Source organism: Oncorhynchus masou, chromosome 32, assembly GCF_036934945.1.
Source record: "Oncorhynchus masou masou isolate Uvic2021 chromosome 32, UVic_Omas_1.1, whole genome shotgun sequence".
Classification (NCBI taxonomy): domain Eukaryota; kingdom Metazoa; phylum Chordata; class Actinopteri; order Salmoniformes; family Salmonidae; genus Oncorhynchus; species Oncorhynchus masou.
The window spans coordinates 52348081-52365076 of record NC_088243.1 but is presented as its reverse complement, the minus strand read 5'-3'; the positions used below and the strand labels follow the sequence as shown (position 1 = coordinate 52365076).

The 16996-nt window shown below is 43.4% G+C and overlaps 1 protein-coding gene across 5 annotated transcripts in view; it reads right to left on the bottom strand.

Annotated features, from left to right (window-relative positions):
- LOC135526175 (mitogen-activated protein kinase kinase kinase kinase 4-like) overlaps window positions 1-16996 on the bottom strand; it is a 54246-nt gene that overhangs the window by 29417 nt on the left and 7833 nt on the right. For 3 of the 5 annotated variants that reach the window (XM_064954318.1, XM_064954319.1, XM_064954320.1), the window contains exons 3-13: window positions 12083-12139; window positions 9459-9584; window positions 8830-8940; window positions 8290-8380; window positions 8022-8152; window positions 6739-6793; window positions 5574-5652; window positions 4741-4913; window positions 3409-3481; window positions 2754-2961; window positions 2109-2240 (exon numbers count right to left, since the gene is read on the bottom strand). In XM_064954318.1, coding sequence (XP_064810390.1) covers window positions 2109-2240; window positions 2754-2961; window positions 3409-3481; window positions 4741-4913; window positions 5574-5652; window positions 6739-6793; window positions 8022-8152; window positions 8290-8380; window positions 8830-8940; window positions 9459-9584; window positions 12083-12139 — 1236 coding nt within the window. The remainder of the gene's footprint in view (window positions 1-2108; window positions 2241-2753; window positions 2962-3408; window positions 3482-4740; window positions 4914-5573; window positions 5653-6738; window positions 6794-8021; window positions 8153-8289; window positions 8381-8829; window positions 8941-9458; window positions 9585-12082; window positions 12140-16996) is intronic. The other 2 variants (XM_064954321.1, XM_064954322.1) reach the window with 1 other exon arrangement.

Genomic DNA, 16996 nt, shown 5'->3' with positions numbered 1-16996 from the left:
GTTTTGTCATTATGGAGTATTGTGTGAAGAATGATGAGGACAAAATTGTATTTAATCCATTTTAGAATTAGACTGTGAAGTAAAGAAATGTGGAAAAAGTCAAGGGGTCTGAATACTTTCCGAATGCACTGTATAATAAAAAACCCCCACAAGAAATAAGAAATAGGAGAGGAAGCTATACACAGGATCAGTGCCAATACCACATTTACAATGAGCAGGGATACTGGAGTTTTTAAGGAAGATACAGTATGTACATGAAAAGTGACTGGTAGCAGTATTAATCATAATAGTAAACAGTATTGCAGAAACATAAGTGGTGGGTGGGTGTGTGAGAGTGAGTGAGTGTGTGTGCAAGAGTGACAGTGTAGGCGTGCTAGGCATACATACACGTAAACAGGGCTGAAAAGTGAATGGTATTATTACTTATGGGAATATACTAGTGGTAATATATACAGTACATGTAAACAGGAGTAATAATGACCAGTAGCAGGATAAATAGATAGATGGTAATGGCAATCAACTCTCAAAGAACAGCAGCATAGGTGTGAGGGGGAGCAGTAGTTGTTAGCAATTAAACAGTCTTATGGCCAGGGAATAGAATTTGTTAAGGAGTCTAGTGGTCTGAGCATTGATGCACCAGTACCGCCTGCCACGGAGAACATTCCTTATCTCGGGCGACTGGAGTCTGGCAATTTTTCGGGCCTTTCTCAGACACCGCCTGGCATGTAGGTCCTGGGACGTTCATCCCCAGCGATGCACTGGGCCGTCCGCACCACTCTTTGTAGGGCATTCCGGTCGCGGGCGGTGCAATTTCCATACCAGACAATGATACAACCAGTCAGGTTGCTGTCGATGGAGCAGCTGTAAAAGTTCCTAAGGATCTGAGGGGCCATGCCTCCCGAGGGAGAAGAGGCTCTGTGTTGCTTTTTTCATGACTGTGCTGGTGCAAGAGGACCATGATGTGGACACCGAGGAACTTACAGCCCTTGACCCTGTCCACTGCGGCCACGTCGATGCGGATGGGAATAGGGGGCCATTTGGAACGCACACATACTGTATACATCCCAGAGAATGATTTGTGGGCTATTGCTCAGCTGATGGCACATTGAACAGACTCAAAACCACCGCACACCTTAATGATCCCACTGAACATGACTGTAATAGACCCGAACAGACTGACATGGCATCTACTGTACCGTACTGCAGTCAGGTAGACAGGTGTGGCTCATCCAGAGCCACTGAACTGTGGGAGATTAATCAACCGAGTGTTCGAATTAAAGCGTCTAATTAAAGTCCTCAGAACGACACGACAGCCCTTTACCTCGGCTATAGGATGCTGTAATTGTCACTGACTTCTCGCCATGGCGCTCAGCCCAGCTCCAACTTCTAATCATGGGAAATGTCAATACAGCAGAAAAAAGTAAGAGATGTTTAATTATTTTCTTTCAGGATGGTCCCGCGGGCAATTTCTTTCTGATCTTCCATAGTGTTTCTAACTTCATCAGTGGCGTTAAACGCTACCTTGGTGGATTTAATCACCAATGGACTGAAACCTGACACAAGTGAAAGTGCTGCGTCAACACCCTTCATATCAAATGCATATAAAGCAGTTTTTGTGGAGGAACACGTATAAAATGTTAACCTGCACCTGGATTAAATATGCATTGACCTTGTCACAATGCATTTTTCAGACCAGGTTACTGACAAAACAAAGTGGGTCCCGTCCCAGTGAAAACTACAGTGTTATGTGTTATGATGCACAAAGCAGGTTAACAGACTTCCGACACACATTATGTATGGACCAAAAATGTCTACCGAGACTAGAATCTAGATCATATTGGCCCATGACAATGCTATTTGAACTTCAGGAACTTACAGCTTGTAGCAGCTTGTAAAGTACAGTGTTATTACACAAGAAAATAAATATTTATAATCCTCCTTAGGGATCGGGCACAAAAGACCATCAAATCAGCACATACTTGTTTGGTTTCTGCCTATCACATGGAGCAATGCGAGCGGATAAGAATTGAGTGGGTAGGGCAGGTGGTCTACTACTTTTTTTTTTAAATTGTGTTTTTTAATGGGGGGGGGGTCAAATTTGCAGCTACCTGTTTCTTGTCCCTTCTCTTGCTCCTCTCATTGAATAGACCTCTGTCATTAGCTTCAGTCTCCTCCCTCCATAGCATTTCCTGTAGCTCTGGCCATTGGAACCCAGAATCCTGCAGCTGCCTCCTTTGTTGCTGTAACACAACACCACAACGTCATTAAACATGGTATTACCTCATTCAACAGAATATATTTTCTCTGCCAATTCTCAATGCGACATCACAGTCCAACACGCCACATGACATCATTCTCCATCCATCTGTACTGTACATCAACAAAAACGCTACAGAACACACCATAGCTCTGTATGCAGACCTAATACGACATACAGTATCACGTCAGTTGTCTTTTGTGCAAAGCAAACCACACAAAAGCATCACTCCCGAAAGCAATCCTTCGTATTTGGAAACCCCAGTATAATACTCTATATTGTTCTATAACACAATTCTTTGGTTTGTTCAACACAAAAGAGTCCTTCTCATTTGAGCCAAACAAACAACAGGAGGGAGAGAGAAAAAGAGAGAGCCCGTCAGTCTCTAGCCAGCCAAGCTCATTTGCTGGCTGGGCAGCAGGTGTTTGGCTCTGCTGCTCTGCTCGAGAGGGCTGCAGAGAGGAGCGGAGTGTTTCAACTAAAGAGTGTCTCTCACATCCTCCAGCCTACTGCGCTGCTCTTTCTGCTGTTGGATCCTCTTCTGCCTCTCGGCCAGCAGCTGCTGTTTGTACCTCTCCTGGTCCTGGAGCTGCTGCTGGAGGACCTGCTGCTGTCGCTGGGCTTCTGACCGGCTTTTGTTCTCCTGCTGCAGACGCAGGAACTCTCTCCTGAGAGTGGACTCCCCCGGCAGGTTCACTATGGAGCTATGGATGCAGGACAGATATGGTAGCAAGGCACATAGTGAGTGACGGGCAGGAGTGAGGAGGCACATGGTTATATGGCTAGGAGTAGAGTTACACACAGGAAGGAACACTTGCATGCACATGCACACACGCACACACAAATATATTTTTTATAGTCACCGCCATATGACGCTCTGTGTCCAGCTAAGGGAGCACAAGCAGGAGAGAGCATCTGGTGACACCCTAATGTCTTCATGGACACGCCCATGCATTCACACACTGTGCACTCTCAGATGAATATCCTCTATGACAGTTCTCAGGGTCAAGGCCTGCATTAGCTATTACATAACCAGTAAAGTGAGGACTAGTCACAGACAGGGTCAGCTGGCTGTTTGATGGATGTAGACGTGACGTCAGACCTAGAGTCTGACCTTCGTTACAGACAGTGTAAACGCTGTGTCATCATACCTGGGTTCACCTTCCTCGTCATTCATCTCCTCCTCCTCGTCCTCACTGCCGCTGTACTCATACTCCGGGCCCTCTGTGGACAACATGTGACTATTTCAGACATGAGGGATGCATGTAATCCCAATGATACCATCATGCACATGACTGTACATACTGAGGAAACAAGGAAAGGGTTCTAAACTGTACAACACTTTCACACATGCTGTACTGTTCCCAGAGTTAGCTAGTCAGCTCCTCCTCTCTCATGATCTCAGCAGGGAAGGTTTCAAGCATCAGTAAACCAACCTAATGTCTCCCCTCCAGGTGTCTCCTGCAGTTAACCCTCATGGAACTAAAACTCGTCATGAACTGTCTCTCTCACTTCCTTTTCTTCAATAGGATTGCATTCCAAAACGCTTGTCATAATTTACTAAATATTTCTACATATTAAGTAAGGCTCATTCTTCCTTCTGAAGCCTCATGAGAGATTGTGAATTACACACAGAGAGAGAGAGAGAGAGAGAGAGATAGAGAGAGAGAGAGAGATGCTGGCCTCAGAGAACGTTTCTAATTCCAAGTCAAACTCTAGTAGGTTATGAAAACAGGGTAATGACTGAGTGTATCTGCTGCGTTAGGAGCTGCCGCTATCAGCGTCTCACATGGTCTCACTACAGGCTTGGCTCCTCTCTAAAGGGTCATCTATCTGTCCGTCTGACCAGTTAAGCAGAACGCCAACCAACAAACCAACGGCACAGGGTCGAGGAAACTGCTGTTTTGGTATCGGGGCGAAGCCTGGAGGCTCGGAGGGCGCAGGCAGGCAGGGAGACGATGTCATTATGTGGCGTGGGGAGGAAGACGGAGTGAGGAAGGCCCGCTGGGGGTGTGGTGCAGTCTAGGAGATGATTAAACACGGCTTCCTCCGAGGCGCATTCCTCTCACATGACACGAGTGTGCAGTCTCACTGTGAGAGGGCTGACAAGGAGCAGTCCTGCTGCTGCCTCTAAACCCAAATCCCACCACATTACCAGTGGATAATGGAACCCTTCATTAGAACCTTTCATTAGTGACAGTCATACAGTAGCCTCTCCCTAGGCCTAGAGACATTAAACACAAGGGTAAACAGAGAACTGTGAGACAAGATTGAGAATCAAAACACCTTTTTACTGCCACTTTCACTGTCGCTGCCAGTGTGACCAAGAATAACAAGGCCAAAAAGTTGCCCCACGGTCATTGGCAGCGCAAGGTATCATACAGCACTAAATCATGATATTAATTATAGCCTTGACTGCCAGACTCAGTTCTTGAGTGAAACTAGGTGATCTCTGATATTCCATTATGACAACATGGCCTCACCTTTGTCTCTCTTCTTCCTGGTTCTGTCCAGGTGGTCTTTGAGCATGATGCGGACCTGCCGTTCGTTGGGCAGGTCTTTGATGAATGAGTGTCTCAGGAGGGTTTCTGTGGCGGGACGGTGGAGGTAGTTTTTTGCCAGACAGCTCTCCACAAAGGTCAGGAACTTTTTGGACCTGGAGAGGACAGAGGGTCACAACTTACAGGCTCAGGCTGTGTCCAAGATGGCACCCTAACCCCTATGTAGTGCACTACTTTTGGCCAGATCCTCATAGGCTATAGCCATATAGACACAGCCTCAATTAATTCTCAATGTCTGCCATGCAGCTGCTGGTATGAATTAATATTGAATTATCGAACTCCATGGGTTCAAACACAAGGCTTCATGCATTACGAAAGGTAAAAAAGCAAGGCTGCTGAAGACATGTGAACAGGAAGACAAAAGCTTATCCTCTTTCCCTTCCCATTGGATATAAAAGGCCTTATTTTAGAGCATTGCATGCAGTCAACCTGTTACTGTGGGGATTGTCATCTCACACTGTGATGCTAAAATTACACCCAAGAACATGACAATAAACAATATGTGCTCAGCCTGAACTAATGCTACAGTACACAAAAAAACAGTAAGATAAGGGGTGAATAAAGGGACATTGTATTGTGGCAGTTCTGTTATCTGAGCGAGCTAAGGAAGAGAAAAGGCTGTGTGTAAGGGAAAAGGAAGGCGAAGCAAGGCTGTATGAGTTTTGGCCACTCTGGGGAAAACATTCCTGCTGTGTTGCTGAGGCTCTGTGGGGCGTGGTGTCGCTAAGCGAGAGAGGCTGAGCTGTCTTTCTTACCATTTCTTTGATTTGAGCTTGGGGGGCGGGTTGCGAGGAATGAGGAACAGGGCTCTCATGGGATGCATGTCACACAGGGCTGGGAACAGAGACAGACACAGACAGAGAAACTATGGTTGCGTCCCCAATGGCACCCTCTTAGGCCTTGGTCAAAAGTAGTGCACTAATGTAGGCAATAGGGTGCCATTTAGAACTCACACAGACAGACAGGGGATCGAGGTTATGAGAGGCTCTATTGTGGCCTAATCACATGGCAGGGGATGGAAGAAGTGTTCCACAATGTTGTCAATGTTAGGCTAAAGTCCTGTCCTGTTGCCCTTGGCCTGCTTGTTGTGTGTGTTTACTACACAGTCCTACTACAACACTGTTTGTTTTTCATTCAGTGATTGTGAACTCCCTCTCGGTCATGGTGCAACACTAGGCTTAACAGACACCAAACAGTCATGAGTTTATTTCATTTGTTTCTCTGTTTTTTGACTCAAGGATTTTCAATTTCAAAATGCGAGAGAACTGTCTGACCTCCAACACATCATTGTGAGCCCAATCACTTTCAATGACACTTGGATTCATTCCTTGACTGGTAATATGGGCTGCAATATCTGACAACTCTGTGAAGTCACTCACAGAGAGAGAACGAAAACATACAGTGAGTTAATCCAACAAAACTCAAAACTAGAACTTTGCAAGAGTAAAAATACAGCATAATAACATAGGATATGCTTAAAGGGATACTTCGGGATTTTGGCAATGAAGCCCTTTATCTACTTCCTCAGAGTCAGATGAACTCAAGGATACCATTTGTATGTTTCCGCATCCAGTATGAAGGAAGTTAGAGGTAGTTTCTCGAGCCAATGCTAACCATAGACATCCAAAATTGCGCTAACGCTAGTTAGCAATTGCACAAACGCTAGGTGGCATCTTCCTTCAAACTGCACGCAGACATACAAATTGTATCCACGAGTTCATCTGACTCTAGGGAAGTTGATATTTTGACTTCATTGACAAAATCCTGAAGTATTCCTTTAAAAGAAAATAAACTTTATAAATTACAGTAGAGCATATTAGTCATGGCCTCCAAATTCTAAGATGTGTAGGAGAAAGCGAAGATTCCTTGACGAGACTGCAATGTGTATGGACAGGAGGGGAGGGAGAAGGTGACACTTACGTGGTGCTCCTTCAGCCATCTCCAGAGCTGTGATTCCCAGCGACCACAGGTCACTCTATAGAGGAGGAGAGTCATCCAGTCAGATCCACTCAACAGACAAGCGTGGGGACTCATCTTGACAAATCAATCAATGTCAGATTTTTGTTTTCACTGAATCACATTTGGATATTTGTGCACAATTAGGTTGGGAAAATAGTAGTTAAGTTAAGTTGAGTGCTCATGGCCATCTTTATTTCAGTTAGCTCATATATTAGCTGATAAGCTGATTTTGTTATGTTATGTAGTTTATCAAGCGGATTTTTCTCTTCAGTCGCGTAGTAGCCTGTCCTACTCCCAAGCCTATGACTTGTCTAATAATCACTGAACAGAAACACTTAGAATGCAATAATGTAGCCTAAATCTAATGTATTATTTTGCTCTTGACTCACGTAGTAGCCTTATGTAATCTATCCACCATCAAGCTGTGAGATCGCATCCTTTTTTAGTTGTTTTAACGTAACTTAGCCTACTTCAATATAATCACTCAATCATTCATTCATTTATGTCATTACACAGCATACAAGTCATTCATGCCATGAAATACAATCAAGCATTTATTTCAATTAAATAACAAAGGGAGCCTTGAATAATTAAACAATACATTTAAAAAAGTAGATTTTCTGCCAAACATCCATTTTGAATAATGGCTCAAAAGCTCTGTTTTAAATGCATGTTTGATTAGGAAAATATTTGTGTCAGTTATGGGTCTACATTGGATAGTTTACAAGGTCCAGCAAGGTACATTAGCAGGGTAGTCATAGGGTGCATTTTGTTAGGATGTACCGGCATTAACAGATGCTATAGGAATGTGGGCTTCTCCTGATACTGAGATGTACTGCCTGTTGTATTCTTGTGGATCATCATTCTCCTAAGTGCACTCGAGTCTATTCGTATCCCAATTTGAAACATTTCAATCATCAGAAAAAAAAGTTGAATCATGGTCACAAATGTTGTATTAGGCTAAAAGATGCACAGACACGCACCACTTTTCTTTTCTCTAAACAGCACGGTAGGACCAAAACCCGCCCGGCCAGAATCAATTCACAGAATTTGTGCTGTCTGGCCCCATCGGGTTCGGCCTCAGAATGAGAACTCTAACACACACACACACACACACACACACACACACACACACACACACACACACACACACACACACACACACACACACACACACACACACACACACACACACACACACACACACACACACACACTTTCTAGTAGAGATGGCGGCCTCTTACCCTGTAGTCGTAAGTAGAGTCTGGGTTCTCGTCACAAGCAATGACTTCAGGGGCCATCCAGTACGGAGTCCCAATAAAGGTGTTCCTCTTCCCTATCGTCCTGTCCAGCTGAGCACTCACCCCAAAGTCAACTGGCAAAGACAAGACACAGTGTTCAAACAGATTAAACCACACCTACAAGGAGAGAGCAAGCAAATACTGAAGTGACAGTGACACTGTGGCTGTGTGGGTTGTGAGTTGAACTTTGACCCTGTCTCCTAGTCCTTACCCAGCTTGACCTCTGCGTTCTCAGTCAGCAGCACGTTCTGGCCTTTGATGTCTCTGTGAATGACGTGGTGTGAGTGGAGGTGAGACAGGCCCTGTGTTGACACACAAACACACACACAATATCAGGACACGACACACGCATGCGCACACACACATTGTACACATCACATGATTTCTCTCTCTCTCTCTCTCTCTCTCTCTCTCTTGGGGCTTGGGAGCTGTCCAACAGAACAGGCACAGAAATCATACACTGCTTCAAAGGAGTTAAAAATAAACACAGGAAGTTTATTTTATTTAAGATAATGACTTCACCGTGCTTCGCAGCTATCTGCCCCTGCGAGCCATCGTCTAACCCTCCATTACCATTCTACCATAAGTTTATAAGCAAAAGCTCCAAGTCCAATGCAATAACGCACCCACTACAATATGGCCAATATAGGATGAGAAGAGCTCTCTGAAATGATTTTCAGGACCTTTACATCTCCCCAGGGGTTTGTGGAGAGTCCTATTTAAATGGCTTATCTCCAGCAGCAGTACTCACTCTGAGGACCTCCCTGCAGATGTAGGCGATCCAGTCTTCTTTCAGGCAGTTCCCTTTAGTCTTCTTCACTAGGTCAGTGACTGAGCCCGCCCCACAGTACTCCATCACCAGCTACACAGCAAGGGCACACACAGACACAGAGGAAATGGCTCAGACAGATGCCAGACCACCAGCAGAACCCTGTTAATACAACTGCGAGGCCTAAAACACACGCACATCCAGATACATCGTGGACTTTAGATGAGTTAAAGGGCTCTGAGGTTTCCCTGGTCAGGTCACGGTGTCAGGAAAAACTCCTGGCCCTTGTTATGCATTCTGGAACCATGTTCTGCGTACCACAGGAGGTTGGTGGCACCTTAATTGGGGAGCACGGGTTTATGGTAATGGAGCGGAATAAGTGGAATGGTATCCCATTTTTTCCTGACACCCTTCCATCAGCTCTGTTCCAGATATTACTATGAGCCCTCCTCCCCTCAGCAGCCTCCACTGGTGCATACTAACCTAAAGAAGCTGTATGAGCTGTACATACATATAGATAGAGATACAGGCTCTCTTAAAGATGATGGCGTTATTGAGATGAGATGATTGAAGTGAGGAGAAATCAACAGAGATGGAAAGCAGCCACTCACCCAGAGCTGGTCATCCTGACCTGCAGGACTCTTCTTCACAAAGGCACCATAGTATGTAGCTATATTCCTATGATGGGAATATGTCTTCAACATATTAATCTCTAACTTTATTTCCTCTTCTTCTTCCTGCAAACAAAAAAAGGATATTACATTTTTTTTAAATATCAAACTTGACAATGGAAAACAGCAGGCTGTAATGCAGTCAACCCAAAACCCAGTGAGTGAAAACCCTGCTTCTCTTGCTGCCCAAGCACATAACAGTTACAGTTTACTTTTAAGCCAACATTCAAGTTAAACAGAGATGGTGAATATGTGCTGGGCCCGCCATATTGGTGACCCACAAGCCTGCCTACACAATTGCAATCAACAGCAGTGATAATTTCATCACTGGCTCAGTCTCTACCAATTATGGCATGTGGGCTTGGGAGTCCATTTCAGCATTCATATTTACATTGCATGGGGCACTAAGGATATGTTGATTTGCTTCTTCCCATACACTCTACTGATAGACCCTCACTAAGGCTAAAGGAGGGCTCATGTAGCAGAGTATGTCTTTGGCATGGAGATAGAAACAGACAGCTTCTCTTTAAGAAGCAGTAGTGTGTGTCAGAGGGGCCTGAAGGGGATTTGTTTCTGTGTGAAGCCTTGGAAAAGCATGACACACTTATGCATTGCGTTTCTATTCCCTGGGTTTTTCATACTGTAGTAGGCCTATAGTCAATGGACTGTAACGTGACACTGTCTTTCCTGACAGGAAAACCACAACATCCCTTAGCTCCTGCCCAGAACAGATCTTAGAAATTCAGCCTAATGTGCTTTGATTTGGTCGAATATGTACATCTACTGTAGACTAGTTCATTCTAAAAAAAAAACATAAAAGATTTGTTTACAGTGTATCTTGTGCATATGACCAATTAGACTTTGATTTGATTTACAGGGGATGATAGGTTGTGTGGTTTAATAACGATACTGAGCTCCCAAAAATAATAACAGGATAATAAAAGTGTTGTTTTCTGCCAATTTACATATTTAACAACAAATACACACCCAAAATAGCCTACTATATAATAATATGAGTGGAAATGACCTTTTCCCGAAACGGTAGCAGCATAACAGGTTTAAATGGGGACACCGGGCAGTTTTTCTCTCTATTCTCTCCTTACCAACAGCCTCCCTGCTCCTGTCTCCTGACCCCGAGAGAAACAGCCGTTCCATTCAAGATAGGCATTTGACCCTTCATACAGCTGAGTGACCTCTTTTAAAGAATGGTACCTTTCTGTCCTGGAAAGGGAGACAACCACATGTCTTCACTGAACCTTCCTTTCCCTTTAAATCAAACCAGGAAGAAGAGAGGACATTCCTGCTCGGAAAGGACCCGGCACAGCTGCTCTCTGTACAGGACAATGTCTCAATCCCCAAGAGGGGTAGAGGCAAGTGACCGGGCCGCGGCTGGGCCCTAGGTCTGGGGCCAGGCAGCCTGTGGAGTAGGGGCTAATGAAGGGGGAGCGAGGGAAGGGGAGCGAGGGTGAGGGTATGGGGGGGGGGGGGGGGTTTAGTTATGTGACTGTCGGGAGGGATGTGTTGAAGCAGAGAGTAGGAAGCCTGGGCCCTGGGCCTTCAGTGAGGGGCCATTCAGTTTTACAGGAAATGTCCTGCTATTATCGCCTTGGGCAGATAGACAATACAAGATGCACAGGAAAAGGGCAAAGGCATTTGTGTGCTGAGAAGAGAGAGATTATTGTCCGAGAGCCTGTGGCGTTATCTCCTCTGCTTTTACTCTCTGGGGTTCAATACAATGAGCTGGGCCTTTTAAACTCATCTCGGCACCTCAGACATTCTTTACGTATTAGGCCAATACAACACCTTTAGTTTCAGCCAGCAATTCAAGGCTGATCTAATAAAAAGCAAGTCTAGATCAAAACACAGATATTGGAGAACTTAATATCAGTTTTAATGCTATGTTTTTATGATGATACATTTGAAACTGTGCTGTATTGATTAACTGTGTCTTATATTCTCTGTTGAGTAAAATAATAAGTTGTGTGTGCGGTGTGTTGAACTTCAGTCACTCTATACAGAATTTCAGATTGCACTGCAGAGACTGATACTGTTGATCCTTCCTCAGTTCCCAAAAGTCAGATCATAGTTTAAAATATACCTCAAAGCCTAAAAAAAAAAAAACGGATTTAATTAAATCTTTGGCCATGTACACATTGCGCTATTGTAATAACGCTCCTCTTTGTTCTTGTAGCGGGCCAGGAGGGCCAAATCAATCAGTTTCTATACAGTACATAGTCTCATCACCAGGTAGCTTTATTGCCCTGAGGGGAACTAGATGATTAAACTTTCCCTGAACAAACATGGCTCCCAGTGTTCTCACCTGCTGATTGACAGCTCAGGATATAATAACCTTTGGTGCGCCGTGTTAACCGGGCCTCATTTGCATTTCTTAAATAAAACACTGTCTTTGAAGGTAAACTGATCTGAGTGTGAAACCCCTCCTTGCCCCTTTGACTCGGCAGAGTGGCAGTCCCACGGCCGTGGCCCTCCCTGCCTATGTCTGGGTGGCTTTTCAGTGCAAGGAGCAAGGGATGGAGACAGGAACCAGGAAGTGGCCTTCTTACCTCTGTCACGTCCATGACCTTGATAGCAGCCAGCTGTCCTGTCTTCACATGTCGCCCCTGTTGAGACCCAAGGACAGTCAGTGGAACAGTTAGGGACAGAATGGCCATCGGACGCCAATAATATCTAAGACAATCAAGGACACCCAAAGTCTATGATGATGATGGCGAGTATACTGTTAAGAGTTATTAAGCAAATTTGGTTCTGTGACCCTAGAACCTTAGGTTACAAAGTCACTCAAGACACATTGGAAAAAGTAAGACAATGAATTTAGTGTATAATAATTACAGTTGGGCTACTTGCACAAACATTATGCAGTAGTTAAGGTTATTGTTGAGACAACCACAGCATTTTATGAAACATATATTTTTTAAACATACACATCATTCAATACAGGGCAACAACCATACTGGCAACCACAACGGAAAGTCTAGCGCCTAAGACCATGTCTACCAGTCAGGTGAGGTAAATTGAGGAAGGGGAAAATGTAGCTATTTCTGTAACTGAGTCTGGTGGCAGAAAAAGAGGAAGAGAGAGGTAGGAGAGCAGTGAATTTTTTAAAACTTTGTGTATGTGTCAGAACCTAAGGAGCAGAAAACTAGGTACAACAAACTCTTAAAGCAATTATTTGTGAAAAGTGTGTAGAGAAAATGGAACACGGGCCTGAGCTGGAGCAGTACATGTTTCACTAGACTGACCTCCATTGTTTGTTTATTTGAAAAATGGCTCATATCATCCAACACAATTGACTGTTGTCTACGGAATATCATGTACATATGGCGAGATTGAGTCACTTGAAAATACCACAAAATGATGTTATCCACCTGAGAAATCCCAGTTTTACCCCACCAATCTTGAGAACAACTCTAATAACCTATGCTAAGATTGTCATTTCTTATTTCACATACAAAAGCGTACTATATTTCCTATGTCTGATTTGGCAAGCAAAAGGTCACACTTAGTATGGTGTAAGAGTTTCAGTAAAATTCTAAAGAGAAAATGAAGCAATACTCCTTGTGAATCTAATTCAAAGAAACAGTTACACTGTCCATCCTGAAAACTGTTGCAATGAATGTCAATTTGTGGGAAAAAAAAACAATCCCCACGTGAAATGTTTTTCTTAACATATGAGTCAATATCCTCTATTCTCAAATCAGGAGTGTAGCGAGGAGCATTCAGGTGGGACAATCACATAATCAATACAATGCATTTAGCTGCGTCTCGTAAACCAATAAGAGGCTTCTGTAACATTCCCATTGACTGCAGCCATTTCGTCTATGTTCAGTCACAGCACAGTGGGCTGAGGCAGATTGATGTTCGTCCATTGCACTTTACCGTTATTTTGCAAATGAATTTGCCATTTTGACAGATGCCATACATTTGAGTTACTTATGCAGTGGAGTGAATGTAATGACTATGACGGCTATTCTCCAAATTAAAAAATAAATAGAACACAGACTACAGGCATAGCAAGCACTTATCATCCAGTATTGTTAACAGCACTGTGCAGTTTTGCTCTAAATGCTAGAATCACCTATCCCCGAGGAGAGAGGAATGGTCCTGAACTTATATGTGGCTATGCTCACTGACAGAATGTGACATGACAACTGTAATACAGTGCACTTGTGCACATCTGTAATAAAGTGCACGGAGATGGAGAATAATTGATGGAGATAATTGAGAAAGATCTTAGCAGATAGTTTCCCATGTTAAAGCTTGGCAATGCTGCATATACACTACGAATGATTTATAAAAAAAACTCAGCAAAAAGGTTCAAATCACATTCATGGAAATGTAATTTTGTGACAACAGAGCTATTTATTTTAACAACAGTAAGAGGACAACTGTGACCAACATTCCTTTTTTAATAAGAGGACAGAATGCAAGCAGCATATGTGTCTTTCTTGCCTCAGTGCATTTACACAAATTATTTTTCCTTACTTTGTCATTCGGAATTACCCACTGCAAGCATTTTGTTTGCACATACGTAGCAGATCAAAGACTACCATTCCATTCAATTGTATCCAGGAAGAGCAATTCACACAGCGATACCAGGTGTGAACTACTCACTTCACCCCATAACATAACAATGCTCTCACTAGTCTGGTGTACAGTGCCTTCGGAAAGTATTCAGACCCCTTGACTTTTCCCCCATTTTGTTAGGTTACAGCCTCATTCTAAAATGTATTAAAATGTTTTTTCCCCCTCATCAATCTACACACAGTATCCCATAACGACAAAGCAAAAACAGGTTGTTGAACATGTATTACAAATAAAAATATTCCATTTACATAAGTATTCAGACCCTTTACTCAATACTTTGTTAAAGCACCTTTGGCAGTGATTACAGTCTCGAGTCTTCCTGGGTATGACGCTACAAGCTTGGCACACCTGTATTTGGGGAGTTTCTCCCATTCTTCTCTGCAGATTTTCTCAAGCTCTGCCAGGTTGGATGGGAACCATTCCTGCACAACAATTTTCAGGTCTCTTCAGAGATGTTCGATTGGGTTCAAGTCCGGGCTCTGGCTGGGCCACTCAAGGACATTCAAAGCCACTCCTGCGTTGTCTTGGCTGTGTGCTTAGGGCCGTTGTCCTGTTAGAAGGTGAACCATCGCCCCAGTCTGAGGTCCTGAGCACTCTGGAGCAGGTTTTCATCAAGGATCCCTCTATACTTTGCCCCATTAATCTTTCCCTCGATCCTGACTAGTCTCCCAGTCCCTGCCGCTGAAAAACATCCCACAGCATGATGCTGTCACCACCATGCTTCACCGTAGGGATGGTGCCAGATTTCCTCCAGATGTGACGCTTGGCATTCAGGCCAAAGAGTTCAATCTTGGTTTTATCAGACCAGAGAATCTTGTTTTTCATGGTCTGAGAGTCTTTAGGTGCCTTTTGGCAAACTCCAAGCGGGCTGTCATGTGCCTTTTACTTTATGGCCACTTTACCATAAAGGCCTAATTGGTGGAGTGCTGCAGAGATGGGTGTCCTTCTGGAAGGTTCTCCCATCTCCACAGAGGAACTCTAAAGCTCTGTAAGAGTGACCATTGGGTTCTTGGTCTCCTCCCTGGCCAAGGTTCTTGTCCCCCGATTAATCAGTTTGGCTGGGCGGCCAGCTATTCCATTAAGAATGATGGAGACCACTGTGTTCTTAGGGACCTTCAATGCTGCAGAAATGTTTTGGTACCCTTCCCCAGATCTGTGCATCGACATGGCTTGGCTTGTGGCTTGGATTTTGCTCTGAAATGAACTGTCAACTGTGGGACCTTATATAGACAGGCGTGTGCCTTTCCAAATCATGTCCAATCAATTTAATTTACCACAGGTAGCCTCCAATCAAGTTGTAGAAACATCTCAAGGATGATCAATGGAAACAGGATGCACCTGAGCTCAATTTCGAGTCTCATAGTAAAGGGTCTGAATACTTATGTCAATAAGGTATTTCTGTTTTTTATTTGTAATACATTTTCAAACATTTCTAAAAACCTGTTTTCGCTTTTGACATTACGGGGTACTGTGTGTAGATAGTTTTATTTCCCCCATGTTAGAATACAGCTGTAACGTAACAAAATGTGGAACAAGCCAAGGGGTCTGATTACTTTCCGAAGGCACCGTATTTTACCTTAACAAAACAGGAAAAAGGGAGTGAAATGCACAAGGAGAGAGAACACTTTGGTTGTCTTTTAATTCCCAAGATGCTTTCTGTACTCTAATATATGGATATTACGTGTATAGGCAGGAGATTTAGCTATCCATTTAGATCCAAGCTACCCATCTAAAGCAGAGTTTCTAACTCAGCTTTGAAAACTATGAACACATCTGGGAAAACCTAGAGAGTTTATCTGTTGGTAGCTTGCCAGTATTGTTCCAATATATCCCAATAGCAATTGACAAGACACCTACTCGTTCCACAAATGCAAACTTGGTGTCTAGTATCAATCACATTCCACTGGGCAAAAACTGATTGAATAACATTGTTTCCACATCATTTCAACAACAAAAATTAAATGTGATGAAGTTGAGTCAACGTGGAAAACTGTTTGGATTTGCAAAAAGTCATCAGCCTAAGGGATTTTTGTATTTTTTTTCACCCAACTTGTAACCTAAATCTAATGACATGGTGATTTTTTGTTGTTGTCGATTTAACATTGAATTCACATTAGACAACTCAAACAAATGTAATTCAAAACTAGACGTTGAACTGACGTCTGTGCCCAGTGGGATAGTATTGTGCAGCTGCACTGTTGCACAATATGCTCATCTACGTAACCACAGTCTTGCACATCCACAGAAATGAGGGATCACTAATCACTCACATATGTGATAACGATCCGAACCACAGATTGCCTTGAAATAAACCCCTATTTTATTTATGGACAGTTTGCAATAAAAAATAAATACACATGTAAACCTTTGAGTGCCTTTGAGTGATAGCATGTTCATTGCTATTTCCTGCCATTGACTGCCCATGTTTATCTTTGATAGCTGTGTGTACTGTAGGACATCAATGTGAGAAGATACTAGAGAGCGGTCTGTGCAGACTGCTGTTTGGCGGTTGGGCAGACAGCAGCAGGCCACACCATGTGAACAGATTTCTGAAGCAGACACTCAGCACCAGGTTCAATTAGGATGTGAGCCAGTGTTCCCCAAAAGCACGGGCAGGAGTTAAAATGGACACAGCTTCCTGTGCCAGACTAGCAGAGTGAGAGAGCAAGCACATATGGGAAAATAACAAGAGCCCCATAATCAAATCGGATTAAAACATGATTCTCTTTAACAATAACAATGAGCTGAAAACTGTTTGGGCTAATGACCAAATACTATCAATAGACTTCTAGGCAAAGTCACTAATATTTACTTTGATAATAGTCTGATCAGAATAGGATTTTTTTAAACATTTTTATTTTATTTCTTACAAT